General features: G+C 50.0%; 1 protein-coding gene across 1 annotated transcript; it reads left to right on the top strand.

Annotated features, from left to right (window-relative positions):
• Positions 1-547: 547 nt before the first annotated feature.
• Positions 548-15,807, top strand: LOC311376106 (myotubularin-related protein 5-like; the record flags this gene model as incomplete). Its single annotated transcript, XM_084490992.1, is given in 16 exon segments — positions 548-717; positions 1,708-1,816; positions 3,249-3,362; positions 4,589-4,666; positions 5,412-5,525; positions 6,264-6,392; positions 6,884-6,982; positions 7,484-7,642; positions 7,644-7,698; positions 9,421-9,533; positions 9,911-10,060; positions 10,616-10,684; positions 10,976-11,137; positions 12,036-12,295; positions 13,655-13,827; positions 14,960-15,807. Coding segments are annotated over 16 exon segments (2,361 nt in total), but the record flags the coding sequence as incomplete, so codon positions are not given.
• Positions 15,808-15,835: the final 28 nt, after the last annotated feature.

The raw sequence follows: 15,835 nt of genomic DNA on the forward strand, positions 1-15,835 counted from the left end.
AGTCAGTCTCATGTCATCCATCCTCCTGTTCCATTGGCCATCCTCACTGGCTGCCATCTTGGTTCCAAACACTAGCGCGGGGGTCAGGGGTCAACCCAAGTCCTGCCTTCAGTTCATCACCCTGCTAGTGTTTACCACCAAGATGGCCAGTGAATGCGGTGTATGCGGTGATGCCTTGGAGGACGTCTTGTGCGGTCGAGCCAACGCGGCCGTCTGGTTGAACAACCGACCGCTGTCGTGTATATTGGATTACTGCAGATACTCTGTTGTGCATCTATCAGAGCTCAACGTAACGATATTGGCAATGTTTAACCAAATTAAATGAAACAATTGGCACCAAAATGGTCCGCGGCTAACGACCGCTACAGCGTTGGCAGTTACTGTAATCAATATTTATTTATTTACTAGTGAAATTATAAATATTGGCGACCAGTATTTGAACGCCACCGTGTCAGGAGCTGCATTCCTCACAACGGATCGATTCATGTTCACACTCAAGAAACACGTCAACCCTGCACGGCTCACGGTCACGTTGACGTTCCTGTAAACGTTCCTCCCCTCGTCCGCGTTCCTGTGCTCCTCAGGCATCGTGAACGTCCTCTACCTGTTCTGCGCGGCTCTGACGGAGCACAAGATCCTCTTCCTGTCCAGCAGCTACCAGCGGCTGACGGACGCCTGCCGCGGCCTGCTGGCCATCATGTTCCCGCTCAAATACAGGTGTGCCCCCACCCCCCCACCCCACCTCCACCCCCACCCCCACCATGTGTTTGTATTGTGTAGCATCTTATCCTAGCTGTTTTTGTTGTATACGGGGGAATGGGTTAACCTAGCGTTTGTAAGTGCTTGGCACTTGGTTCTATGGACGTCCTTACTGTACCGACAAGAGACATATCGTTGTTTCTCTTCCTGCTGACAAATGTACTTATTGTAAGTCGCTTTGGATAAAAGCGTCTGCTTAATGCACTGAATGTAATGTGTGTGTAGAAGTGCCTTTACTGACAGAGATCACACACTTGACGTGTTCTTTAAAATGATTGAAAAGTCAAGTCGTCTGTATAACTAGTCAAGGCGCGGTGCAGTGAGGTGATCGAATGAGGAACTATTGATTTTATATTTTTATTTTACTTCGAATGAAAGGGCCCGGCTCTGCGTCAGTCGGTTAAGAGAGCTGTCTGACTGCTAAGTGCCGACCGCATAAAAAGCCCATTTCCCATTAGCGTTTGAGAAATGACCCTTTCCTCTGCATTCTCGGCACCAGCAGGCCGATTAGTGATGAGAAGTCTGCAGTCAGGTGCTCCCACGCACACTGTGTGGGGTAACACGGTAAAGTTCAGGGCATAGAACTGAGGTTAAGAGGCTAAAGGAAATGTATCACTTGCAAAAATTAGCCTTTAACCGATAACGTGTTTGACAATGTCTAGTGATGCCGACTTCCTGTTTTCGTGTGTGTGTGTGTGTTTGTGTGTGTCTGGTGGGGTGTGTGTGTGTGTCTGTGTCTGGCTTTGTCCCCTGTGTGTTGTGTGTGTGTGTGTGTGTGTGTGTGTGTGTGTGTGTGTCTGAGTTTGTATGTGTGGGTGACTTGGTCTGTGTGTATGTGTGTGTGTGTGTGTGTCTGGGTTTTTGTGTGTGTATGTCTGGACTTTTGTGTGTGTGGGTGCTTTTTAATTAACGTGTGTGTGTGTGTGTACTTGTGTGTGTCCTTCACAGCTTCACCTACGTCCCCATCCTCCCCGGCAAACTGCTGGAGGTGCTCAGCACCCCCACGCCCTTCATCATCGGGGTCAACTCCTTCTTCCGCTCCGAGACCCAAGAGCTGGTGGGTGTCTGGCTGCCCCCCCCGTCCCCCATGGCCCCCTGTACCAATCTGGTGCCTCCCAGTGCTCCCCAGTACCCTCTGTCCCAGTCCGCTGCCCCCCCCCCCCCCCCCCAGTTCTCCCAGTACCCATTCATCTAGGACAGGGGTGGCCAAACTTTTTTGCTTGTGGGCCGCATACAGAAAGAATGAGAACGTCAGGGGGCAATATAAAATATAAAATCAAGATGGCCAGTTTTCAACCAGTTAAAACTGAAAGAGCAACATGTGTTTGTAGACCAGAAAACCCCTTTGATTGCCAAAGCATTCTATAATACTGTAGTACTCAATCCTATTATTCCAATTGTTTAATTGTTGAGATCTATGAGCAATCTTTTAACTGTCTGAGTAAAATGTACATAGAAGAATGGGCCACATTACATTTTATGTAGAGATTTCATGGCGGGCCACTTAAAAGAGACCAACGGGCCGCATTTGGCCCCCGGGCCTTAGTTTGGCCACCCCTGATCTAGGACGTCATCTCACGATAACACGACCTCCCCATGCAACACTAAAGGCTGATGTCAGTGCAGTGAATCCGGTGTTTTTGAGACTTAATCAACACACAGTTGGCTGACGAGCTGATCTGAGCTCCCCCAGCCGTTGTCCAATGTCAAACCAGGAAAAGACCGTTGTAATGTTTGTCATCCCCTTGCAGTGTGTCTCCGTGTATCGGGTTCCGTCAGTGCTTTCCACTCGACAAATTAGTCTACACTAGGGTCGTGTTCCACAGTGGGACGGGAGTCCGAGCTTTTGATTAGGATCGGACCGGGTTTAGTTTAAACTTGCGCTGACCCGTGAATGACCCGTGAGGTTCCACCTGTGGACCAATGAGCGCGTCTGTCCGTCCTCTGGTGCTTTGGCCCACTTGAGTGTCGTTAATGCGGCGCGGATTGTAATCAAACGCCCCGAAATGTGCAACGGCAACAATGGCCTCATTGAGTGGAAAGTACTGAGGGATGAAAATGTCGGATCTGTTGTGAAACAATTTCAGATTACAACCGTTACCTCCTGATAAGACTAGAAATGAACCGCTCATGAAGGGGACGCACACGCACACACACGCACGCACGCACGCACGCACACGCACACACACACACTTCCCCATCTGTCACTCTGTAGTAGACTTCTCACAATATGAGGCTGTGTTCTGTACAGTTCTCGTCGCCGACGGTAACGAAACACGGATGTGTGTGTTATGGGGGTCAGACATCACATGATTAACACGTGCTGACGGGGGAATGTTTGTAGCGACGAAACGGCAATAGAATTTGGCCGTGTAGCATATTGTTTTGGGTATGATGTTGGCTTTACTAGGAAATGATAAGAAACCTGTGTGTGTGTGTGTGTGTCTGCCTGTGTGTGTGTGTGTGTGTGTGTGCGTGTGTGCTCCTAGCTGGACGTGATCATCGCGGACCTGGACGGGGGCACGGTGACCATCCCAGAATGTGTGCACATCTCTCTGCTCCCGGAGCCCCTCCTCCAGCAGACCATGACGGCCCTCTCCATGGTAACCGCCTCCTCCTCCTCCTCCCTCTCCTATTGTAGTGTTACTGTTGATGTTGTATATTCAGTATTAAGTCAACTTAAAACCTGCACAATGTCATTTTTTTACTCCACGAAATGTGAGTTTCGTGCCTGTTTCAACACGGATAACATCAGTGCAGATTTAAGTTAGATTGTCAAACTTTTGTTTTAAGAAAATCTAACATTACACCTACTTAGATTTGTGTGTAAATATCGTGGTATCGTAATGTTATTAGTGTAGTTTAACAGTCAAGTATAATATTTGCATACTACTCAGTGAATCAATAATGTTGAGGATTAGCCGGATGTCAAACTTCTGCGATGGTTTACCGGAGGCAGCACCAGCTACGTGGTGTTGACCATGAATCCCGGTGTTTGTTTAGGAAGAGGAAGGTGAACGTGAGGGTGATCCCGAACACTGAAACCCAATGGATGACTAATGACGACATGTGATAACGAGATTACATTTGTTTGTTAGTTAGTTCAGGGCGGGGCAGACCCAGAACCAGGTGATGTGAGGGCGAGGTCTTTGGTTTCCTCTGAGTGATGAGTCATGGTGGAGACAGTGTGTTTGGAACTTCAGTGGCCCCAGCTGTGCGCTGGGATGAAGGGCAAGGGGGTGGTGGGAACTATGGTGCAGCCCTGGTCCGGCGTTTGTTTACAGATGGGTTTTGTTTACAGATTTGTGCCAGCTCGGAGCAGCTCTTACGTCTGTTTGTTATGTTCTTTAAACTTTGAACTTTGCGTTTGTTTCTTCAACTTGGCCATCTGAATTTGAATCCCATAACAGTCATTATTCATAAGGAAATCCCATAAATATCACATTGTTTCGTGATTATATCATCTCTTTATGTCTATGCTTGAGGCTTAAAATACATTGCATATTAATGCAATTCACGACTAGTTTGTGAGAGTCGTTGCGCATTGAAGAGCTGAACCAGATTACTGTCCCAAACGTTAAGACTGCTCTAGGTATATTCTAGGGTGTGTGTGTGTGTGTGTGTGTGTGTGTGTGTGTGTGTGTGTGTGTGTGTGTGTGTGTGTGTGTGTGTGTGTGTGTGTGTGTGTGTGTGTGTGTGTGTGTGTGTGTGTGTGCGCCAACCAATCAACCAGATACAGTCATCTCAGCCAATCAGCAAGCGACTGACGATCCTGAATCCTTGGTGGTAGTCTGATGCGTCGGTTGTGTTTTTGTTTTGTTGTTGCTAGGTGTTGGACCCAGAGCTGGAGTTGGCCGACCACGCCTTCCCCCCATCCTCCATCCAGCCCTCCGCCCTCAAGATCCAAGTAAGAGACGCCTCCACTCTCCATCCTCCACCCTCCACCCTCCACCCCCACCATCACCTCTTGTGTTTGGTTCAGGCTAGTCTAGAACGAACCCGACGGGTGTCACAGCATCCTACAGTAGCCTGTATAGGCCTCTCTCGTCGAGCTGCCGAGACACATCCAAATATTTACATTCAGGGCGTTAAAGCAGACGCTTTTATCCTTAAAAGATTTATTTTTTTGCATTTTTCAGCTTTATTATAGAGAGAGACAGAGAGGAAAGTATGGAAGACAGAGGGGAAGACATGCAGTAAATGACCCAGGCCGGATTCGATCCTGGGTCTCTGCGATTAGCCTAATATATGGTATGCGCCTTAGCCCAGTGCGCCACCGGGGTGCCCAGACGCTTTTATCCTGAGAGACTGACAATAAGAACATTTGTCAGAAGAAAGAGAAACAACATGATGCCGCTGTAGGTGCAGTGAGGATGGAGGCCATGCAGAGTGAGTCTTGAGTCTTTTGCGGACGCTGGTGAGTGACTCTATGGTCCTGACATGGTCAGGGTCAGGGTCAGGGATAGGGTCAGGGTCAGGGACAGGGTCAGGGATAGGGTCAGGGATAGGGTTAGGGTCAGGGTTAGGGTTAGGGTCAGGGTCAGGGACAGGGTCAGGGATAGGGTAAGGGTCAGGGTCAGGGTTACACACAACCAAACAAACCCAGACTCACGGCTGCCTGTGTGTGTGTGTGTGTGCTCTGCGCCCCTCAGGATAAGGAGATCCGGGGGGTCTTCCTCTGGCTGTTCGCCCGGCTCTTCCAGGGCTACCGCTGGTGTTTACACATCATCCGCATCCACCCGGAGCCCGTGATCCGCTTCCACAAGGTAACCGCGGCGACGGCGTGACGCGGCTACGAGACCTAATCGTCGCTGCGTGGGAGGTTCCCTCAGGCGGTTTGGGTTTTGACCACAGATGTTCCGATATAATTTCCTCCTTCCTTGGCATACTAGTTTAAGCTTCCATGCATCCCTGTTGTTCCGACTTGGTAGCTCCAACGCACGTCGTGAGATGATGACGCGTTTCCCATTCCGACTTTCACCCCCCTCGACCGTTAACGAACGCAGCCTGCACGCAAACGCTGCACGTGTTTTTAAAGATTTATTTTTTGCATTTTTCAGCTTTTATTATTATTATAGAGAGAGAGACAAAGAGGAAAGTGTGGAAGACGGAGGGGAAGACATGCAGTAAATGACCCAGGCCGGATTCGATCCTGGGTCTCTGCGATTAGGACTGTGCCTAATATATGGTATGCGCCTTAGCCCAGTGCGCCACCGGGGAGGGGCGCCCCCCCCCCCCACCGCACGTGTTTTTGATGTCCTTTGCCTGTGTAGTAAACAAGAGTCACGTGACGGTATTTGATCGGCGCATGCATAGACTCGCTTACTCGCCGATTTCCGACACTGCGTTTTTTTGGGCAGTATCGGAGGTAATTTCCGATGCTGGTAACGGTGTCGGGACACAACATCGTCTCCAGTCCACACGGGAGGGTTCCCCTCGGGGGGGCCGGCCGGGGAGGTTGGGTTGGGTTGGGTTGTGACCGGCTACCGCTGCTGTGTTTCCAGGCGGCCTTCCTGGGCCAGAGGGCGCTGTCGGAGGACGACTTCCTGATGAAGGTCCTGGACGGCATGGCGTTCGCCGGGTTCGTCTCGGAGCGGGGGCCGCCCTACCGGACCACCGACCTGTTTGACGTTGTGAGTGCCGTTGCCCGTAGCGTCAAGTATATTTACGTTTTGTATATGTATACTTAGGCCCTTAGGCGATATGGCTGAAAGACATATCACGATGCAACTTGATCATATTGATCGATGACTATTGATCATTTTAATGACCTAAAAAGACTAGGAATTACCATGCTGGATTTAAACACTTCTGTTTAACATTTAATATGACCGTCCACTGTTCTTCATTGATAAATGCTCCGATGTCGAGACAATGAAACAATGAAAAACTCTCAAATATTGTAGATAAGTATGGAACCGTGTTTGTGTAACAAACCCAGCTGCTAGAATTCGACGGTCCGGTCTCTTATCGATATATATTGAACATGTTTTATATTGATATTGATCAAACGTATCACGATACGATAATTTATTCTTTTGTTGCCCGGGCCTACGTATACTGTGTTAAATTGGAAGAGGAAAAGTTGGGGGACCGCTTGTGACCTCACTTCCTGTCTCCGCAGCTCGTCGCCAATCAGGTGGAACGCATTCGGCAGGAGGAGGCGTGTCCGCAGAAGGTCATAAACCACGTCAAGGAGCTGGCCGAGCAGCTCTTCAAGAACGTACGTGGTGGCGGTGTCTGTCGCACAGAGCGGCGTTACGATAGCGTCACTCTGTCCGGATGTCCCCGTTTTTGTCTATCTCTGCGACTTCCTTATGTTTTTCTATTGTCTCACTCTCTCTCTGCCAACCCCACCCCTCTCTCTCTCTCTCTCTCTCTCTCTCGCTCTCTCTCTCTCTCTCTCTCTCTCTCTCTCTCTCGCATTTCTCTCTCTCGCATTTCTCTCTGACACTCTCTCTCGCTCTGCTCTCTCTCTCTCTCACGCCTCACCCTCCCTCCATCGTTCCTCGCCTTCCCTCCCTCCCTCTCTCCTACCCTCACCCTCTCTCTCTCTCTCTCTTTCGTTCCTCACCTTCCCTCCCTCCCTCGCTCCTCTCTCTCTCTCTCCTACCCCTCACTCTCTCTCTCCTATCCTCACCCTCCCTCTCCCTGGCTCCTCACCCTCTCTCTCTCCCTCCCTCCCCCTTCCCTCCCTCCTCCCCCCCCCCCCCCCCCCCTCCAGGAGAACCCCTACCCGGCGGTGGCCATGCACCACAAGGTCCAGCGGCCGTCGGAGGGGGCGGGGCAGAACGCGCCCCAGAACGCGGCCCCCTTCCCCCTGCTGGACGACGTGACGGTGCAGCTCTTTGTGGACCACGCCGCCTCCAAGCAGCGCTCCGCCCCCCCCCGCCGTCAAGGCCGAGCTCAAGGCCATGGTGCCCTCCGGACCCCCGCTGGGTGAGACTGGGGGGGGAGGCCATGAGGGAGGGAGGAGGGAGGGAGGGAGGGGGGGGGAGGTCTTTCCAGGGTGATGGAGATGTTTAGCGGAGATTTTGTTCAAAGTGACGTGCGAAAACGGAATTACAACCCTAACCGATAAATTAAAAATACAAGAATACGTAGTAACGCTAACCGATGAATTACAAATACAAGAATAAGTAGTAACGCTAACCGATGAATTACAAATGCAAAAATAAGTAGTAACGTTAACCGATGAATTACAAATGCAAAAATAAGTAGTAACGTTAACCGATGAATTACAAATACAAAAATAAGTAGCAACGTTAACCGCTAAATTACAAATACAAAAATAAGTAGTAACGCTAACCGATAAATTTTAAATACAAAAATAAGTAGTAACCCTAACCGATAAATTACAAATACAAAAATAGGTAGTAACGCTAACCGATAAATTACAAATACAAGAACAAGTAGTAACGCTAACCGATTAAATTAGAAATGACAGAAACAAAAACCCCATAACACCTGGAGACGGTGCAGAGTAGCGATAGTATACAGAATGTGTTTTGGGTTGGTACGTAACAGTTTCATCTTGAGAGATCACACCCGATCGTATTCCCGACAGGAATTGTCTCACTGGAGGAAGTGGTTGAAATCCCGTATTTTCCCATAAATAAATACAAACCGGAAAAACGAGTAAATCCTTATCTTTTTTTAATCCTTATCTCTTTGCTTGGTTGGTTGGTTTTTGTTTGTTTTACTCTGTCCCCACGTGTAGGAATTACACACTCCATCACGTTATATTGTCGTGATAATGCTATTTATATGCCTTGACCAAACAACCCAAGAGATGCTTCCTTATCTTAATTGAATATAAAACGTGTTAGCCCAAAATAACCTGCAATTCGCATGGTGCATTCGAGAGATTTATGTCAAGATTACAATGCAGTCAGTAATTTGAAGTGAGGGAAGTGAGTTACTGATCCCTGATTATGATCTTACTGTTATCACTTGTAATTTATATGAAGTTGATGAAGGTTCATTTGTATTTTACCGCACTGTCACAATCTCATGGCAAGTTGGTGGAACCATAGACTTTCCATGGTTGTTTGATATTGTTTATCATCGCTGAACAAGTTGTGTCTGCGAGTGTTTGCATATAAAAACCAAAGGGTACGTTGAAGACTTTCAGTACCCACAGAAAGGAAGCTTTATCTGGGATGTTGTAGCATCTCCTTTTTAAAGCAATGTCCCAAACATTCTGGCATCTTTGTGGTTTGAATGACAGAGGTGGATGAAATCCTGCTTCCACAATCCTTTAAATGGAACTTCTCTCAACAAATCTTGGAAAACCTCTAAAATGGAAGTGGGCAAGAACGAATCTTGGGGTATTTGCAGTGTCAGAGTGCCCTACAATGGCCACCTGTTAGGGCTGCTAGATTATGGATAAAATACACAAAATGTTCAAAAAATATGAACGTACAAATATGTACCCAGCTGTTCTGTTCCTCGTTTCAACTCGATTTATATTAGTCTGGAGATCCTTTGACCCAAAAATCGAAATAACGATTAAAATGTGATTAATTGCGCCGCCCTACGTCCTGTCTAGACCAAACGCAGCCTCCTAATCTACCTCCCAGCGTGGGTTTAATGGGGGCCCCAGCGGTGGCTCGGGTGACAAATGGCCGCCTGTCTGACCGCCCTTCTCCGTCTCCACAGGGGACGTGGTCGATCGCCACGGCAGCGTGCTGGCCAATAGCGCGCGGCGCTTGGAGGTGGTCAGGAACTGCATCACGTACATCTTCGAGAACAAGATGCTGGAGGCCAAGAAGGTACAAGAAAGGCTCCTTGAAACGACTTTTGTGTTTAAACTTTGTTCCCTCGTCGACAAGGTGACTTGATACGAGCTATTCCCAGAGTTATGACGTCTGCGTTGGCATCGGGCTGACCTTTCAACGTTTTCACTTTTGTTACGATCCAGTCGTATTTTGAAGCATCAGATCGGATAAATCCTATGCTCTGTATATTCAAACTTCGGAATAATTCTGTCAAATATTATACTTGGTTTAACTTATTTTAGTCTGCTAGCTATATGAAGCTAGAAAACCTATAATTAACTATAATTCCGAAAGAAAAAAAAACGTAAATTGTGCTCGGGAAGCGGAGCTGCTTCTGACCCGACGTTTCTGTCGTGATGGTCGCCCCCTAGCTGATGCCGGCGGTACTGCGGGCGCTGAAGGGGCGCGCGGCGCGGGTCTGCCTCACCCAGGAGCTGAACCAGCACGTCCTGCAGAACCGGGCCGTGCTGGACGACCAGCAGTTCGACTACATCGTCCGCATGATGAACTGCACCTTACAGGTGAGGGGGGGGGGGGGGTGAGGAGGTCCACAAACGTCCTCCGATTGGTCGCAGGAGGAGGAGCAGTTAAAACGTTAATACTTAACAGGGCGGCTTCGGGTACGTATCTTGCCGTTAAAGGGACAGGTGTTGGTTGTACGCGTGAAGGCGTAAAGTTAATGATCTGAGGAATTTTCCTCGCCTTCGTTTACCGATAACCTAGTTTTGGATCGTTTATGTTGAAATTAAAAAGCGTGATCGTTGCTTTCCAAATAACATGACGGATGTCTTCCTGTTTCCAAGTCTTTTGCGTGCGCCACTCCTCTATGGTTTATGCTTTGGGTGTCAACATTGGCAAGATACTAAAGGGTGTCAACATTGGCACAAGATACTAAAGATATATTATATTTGCTAAATGACATTGTGATTTGAGCAACACGTCTCTAAAGGTAATGGTTAACGCTGCAGTCATGGTCGTTCTACGTCGTCGTCGGTGTTGTTGTTCGCTCCGTCCCGGTGGGGGGCTGGCCTGTTGTTGTGAGATGTTTGTGTGACCCGCTGGTGTTTGGTGCTCAGGACTGCTCCCACATGGATGAACACGGTATAGCGGCCGCCCTCCTGCCTCTGGTCACCGCCTTCTGTCGGGTACGTCGGTTTGAATCCCTACCTGACATGCTGAAAATATTGACATCTATATTTATTCGTTTTTTTTTATTATATATTATTGTATGATAAACTGACGTAATCAAATAAATATAGATCTTCGCCACCGAAGTAAAAACTTTAAAATCAACGATTCGTTCGTTGATTTTAATTTAAAAAGCAGAATATTTCCGCTTAAATGTTTACTTTGTTACCGTATGAGACAGGAATGGTTCCAACAGTTTAGCTGTGGGATGATCTCTGATGCGTGTTTCTCTGTCTCCGTCCGATCAGAAACTGGGGTCGGGCATCACCCAGTTTGCGTACAGCTGCGTGCAGGAGCACATGGTGTGGACCAACATGCAGTTCTGGGAGGCCATGTTCTACAGTGACGTGCAGAACCACATCCGGGCGCTGTACCTGGAGGGGGAGGAGGGGGCGGCGGAGCCCAGCTCGGTGAGACAGAGACGTGCACGCGCGCACATAGTCGCTCAAACGCACACGCGCACGCACGCACGCACACACTCGCTCACTCACACATAAATTTACTCTTTCGCTCACTCACTCTTTCTCTCTCTTTCACTCAAACACCCACGCACTCACTCACTCACACACACACTCTCTCTGTCTCTCACACTCACTCACACACAGACACACACACTCACACACACAGACACACACACTCACGCACACACACACACACACACACACACACTCCATAAGGAAGTTGCCAGCTGTCATACGTCAGTAATTAAGATAAGGTCCGCAGATGTCAACAGAGCCAATCAGCATTTGCGGTAAAAGCCTTGTTAAAACTGCGGCTCGATAATAAAACGTGTGAGATGTCTGCATGTGGGTACACTCAGTTACTCATGTCCGGCTGCTAGCATGGCCGTAAACAGAAGTTAAGACACTACCCTGCACACGTTTCCCAAGCCCAACCCCAGCATTGCAACAACTGACAACTCTGACTTAATAAGGAACCAACTGTCAATCTTTTTTTTTTAATCCTTTTTTTTTTTTTAATCATATCCTTAAAAAATACCTGGTTTCATTTCACGAAAATGCTATTTTATCTCAACACTGAAATTGTCTCACTTCTGTGTGATATTAGAATAAATAAAAATTGAATAAACGATATTCATAACAAACACAACAAAAATTCACGTCCACTGTCTGCGATCCCGACCGTAAACAGCGCTCGCAGCGACTCCCACCCGCCCATAGGGGGTGCTGTTTCGCCGCTTCCCCGCCCCGGCCTTCAGTCCCTCTTTAACTCCCCTCCGCCCGCGTGGCTGTGCTGTGCTGCGCTCCCCCCCCCCTCTCTCCCTCTCTCTCTCTCTCTCTCTCTCAGACGGGCCCCGGGGGACGGCAGGAGGAGGTCAGCGCCCTGGACCTGGCGTCGGAGCAGAACCGGCTGTGGCCCACGCTCACCAAGGACATGCAGTCCGAGCGCGTGCAGAAGGAGGAGAGCACCGTGTTCAGCCAGGCCATCCACTACGCCAACCGCATGAGCTACCTGCTGCTGCCGCTCGACACCAGCAAGAACCGGCTGCTGAGGACCGGCGGCCTGGGCGACGTGGAGAGCGTCAGCAACAGCTACGTCACCAACAGGTGGGTGTAGGCCTTTCCCCTGTCAGCTACGTCACCAACAGGTGGGTCTAGACTCTAGGGCTTCCCCAGTCAGCTACGTCACCAACAGGTGGGTCCAGACTCTAGGGCTTCCCCAGTCAGCTACGTCACCAACAGGTGGGTCTAGGCCTTCCCCCAGTCAGCTACGTCACCAACAGGTGGGTCTAGGCCTTCCCCCAGTCAGCTACGTCACCAACAGGTGGGTCTAGACTCTAGGCCTTCCTCCAGTCAGCTACGTCACCGACAGGTGGGTCTAGTCTCTAGGGCTTCCCCAGTCAGCTACGTCACCAACAGGTGGGTCTAGGCCTTCCCCCAGTCAGCTACGTCACCAACAGGTGGGTCTAGGCCTTCCCCCAGTCAGCTACGTCACCAACAGGTGGGTCTAGGCCTTCCCCCAGTCAGCTACGTCACCAACAGGTGGGTCTAGGGCTTCCCCAGTCAGCTACGTCACCGACAGGTGGGTCTAGACTCTAGGCCTTCCCCAGTCAGCTACGTCACCAACAGGTGGGTCTAGACTCTAGGCCTTCCCCAGTCAGCTACGTCACCAACAGGTGGGTCTAGGCCTACCCCAGTCAGCTACGTCACCAACAGGTGGGTCTAGGCCTTCCCCAGTCAGCTACGTCACCAACAGGTGGGTCTAGGCCTTCCCCTGTCAGCTACGTCACCAACAGGTGGGTCTAGACCTTCCCCCAGTCAGCTACGTCACCAACAGGTGGGTCTAGACTCTAGGGCTTCCCCAGGCAGCTACGTCACCAACAGGTGGGTCTAGGGCTTCCCCAGTCAGCTACGTCACCAACAGGTGGGTCTAGGCTCTAGGCCTACCCCAGTCAGCTACGTCACCAACAGGTGGGTGTAGGCCTTTCCCCAGTCAGCTACGTCACCAACAGGTGGGTCTAGGCCTTCCTCCAGTCAGCTACGTCACCAACAGGTGGGTCTAGGCCTTCCTCCAGTCAGCTACGTCACCAACAGGTGGGTGTAGGCCTTTCCCCTGTCAGCTACGTCACCAACAGGTGGGTCTAGGCCTTCCTCCAGTCAGCTACGTCACCAACAGGTGGGTCTAGACTCTAGGGCTTCCCCCAGTCAGCTACGTCACCAACAGGTGGGTCTAGGCCTACCCTAGTCAGCTACGTCACCAACAGGTGGGTCTAGGCCTTCCCCCAGTCAGCTACGTCACCAACAGGTGGGTCTAGACTCTAGGCCTTCCCCAGTCAGCTATCGGGTCAGGCAGCAGGCTAGCAGACTAACAGGCCAACAGGCTAGCAGACCCACCCCCCCCTCCCCCCTCTGACCCCCCTCTAACCGGGCCTCGTTGTGTGTTCTGGGGGGGGTGGTCGGTGACAGCATGGCGGGCAGCATGGCGGAGAGCTACGACACGGAGAGCGGCTTCGAGGACGCCGAGACGTCGGACGTGGCCAACTCGGTGGTGCGCTTCATCAACCGCTTCGTGGACAAGGTGTGCAACGAGAGCGGCGTCACCAACGAACACCTGAAGGCCCTGCACACCATGATCCCAGGTACGCATGGTCCCCGGACCCCACGCCCCCACGCCTCCACATTGGGCTGGCCGAGGCGACGCTAGGGCTAGGGCTGCGTTCCAAAGCGCATACTTTTTTATCTCACGTTTGCATTTCGCGCTTTTATCCAAAGCGACTTACAATAAGAACATTTGTCAGAAGAAAGAGAAAAAAAACGATATATATATATATATATATCGCTGTCGGTACAGTAAGTATGTTCATAGAACCAAGTGCCAAGCACTAACAGTCGCTAGGTTTACCCAATGCTGCACAAGTTTTATTAGAATTATTTTTTACTTGTAGTACGTACTGCAGCTACCCTTACAAAGTACGTACTGTATACTGTATAGGGACGTTCTACAGGTGATGTCACTGATCAGCACACCTGTAGTGCCACCCACGTATCTTTTGAAGGATTGTGGGGCAAAATAGACAAAAAAAAAGCATGCTGGCTTGCATACTGCGAAACGCAACCGCGTGTAGAACAATATCCTGGTATTTTTGGCATGCTGCATTTTCCATACTATGTATAGGGACAAATAATAGGCCTTTCTGGCCGACTAAAGTGGTATGGTAGTGTGGGTCATGAAACGCAGGGCCAGTTTAGGTTGGCAGAGAAGTGACACACTAGCAGGGCATGAAGCAATAGACTAAATCAATAGTAAATCACACACTATTACACACTATTACACACTATTACACTGCTCCATGTCAACAGCAAATGACACACTTCTGTATTACACACTATTTGGTTACTTCATGTCAATATCAAATCACACACTTTAGGGCATGAAGTAATCAACCTGCAGTCACACAGGGACACAATCTTTCGCTGTTTCGCAGTTGGATGACATGCATAATCACAATCAGGGTGCGATTTGTTGGGTGGGGGGTGGGAGGGATCATCCCCCCCCTCCTCTGGTTTTTTATTACATTTTTTTGGAAAATTAAATGTCTTTTTAGTTTGCATTAAAGATGCTAGAGGCTAATAGGGCCTACCATTAACTTATAAAAATAACGAGACCTGTTGATTGCCAATTTTTGATGATGATGATTAAAAAACAAATACAAATCGCACCCTGACACACACAACGATACCAACACTCTGACCTCCTCCTCCTCCGTGCAGATATCGTCCAAATGCACATCGAGACGCTGGACGCGGTGCACAGGGAGAGCAAGCGCCTGCCCCCGATCCAAAAGGTAACCAACTCCTATTTTTACGTCCCGCTGGACAAGGGCCGCGCACAGCCTCCTCCAGCCCCGCCCACCCCCCTCCCGGCCAATCACGGCAGCTCACGCTCAAAGCCTCACGGCAGGTATGTCCGTCCCCCCCCCCCCCCCCCACCGAGGCTTAACCTGTGTGGCGACGCGTGCAATGCATGCGAGTGCAATGCATGCTGGTTGTTTTTTTGCGGTTCTCTCGCGGGTCGTGACGTGACGGTTCTTCGGACAACGCTGGAGGCCCCCCGGCGGACGGCGGTCTGCACGTTGTCTGCTGTGTGCCTTCGGTGTGGAGGGTGTCTTTTGGTTTAGGGTGCCAACGAGGTTGGTTGGGAAGTTGGACACGCTGCAGCACGTGAGCACAGTTCTGCTTCAACATTAAAGGGCCCGTGACATGCCACCAGGCGTGAGTGTGATTAGCCGTTTTTTGACGAGCCGCTTTGAAAATCTGGCTCTTCTCCGCCGGCTTGTGACAGCTAATCACTCTCACACCTGGCGGCATGTCATGGGACCTTTAAGGACATGGACATGACGTCCACTTACATTCAATCCAACAACTCACGGACAGTCTATGGTTACAAAAACAAGAGGGGCTCCAGTGCATGAGTGCACGTGTGCATTGTTCGTGGCGAGAGTGTTTACGGCAGAGGGGAGGAAATGTATTTTGAACCGGGATGACTCGTTGGACATTGCCCTATATATATAGCGCGTTCCTCGTGTAGCATCATATCTCCGGTGTTCAACGGTGACATTCTTAGAATTCCTACGTCGGCATCGTATG

This window comes from Micromesistius poutassou (genome assembly GCF_964030765.1).
Source record: "Micromesistius poutassou genome assembly, contig: SCAFFOLD_5499, whole genome shotgun sequence".
Taxonomy (NCBI): domain Eukaryota; kingdom Metazoa; phylum Chordata; class Actinopteri; order Gadiformes; family Gadidae; genus Micromesistius; species Micromesistius poutassou.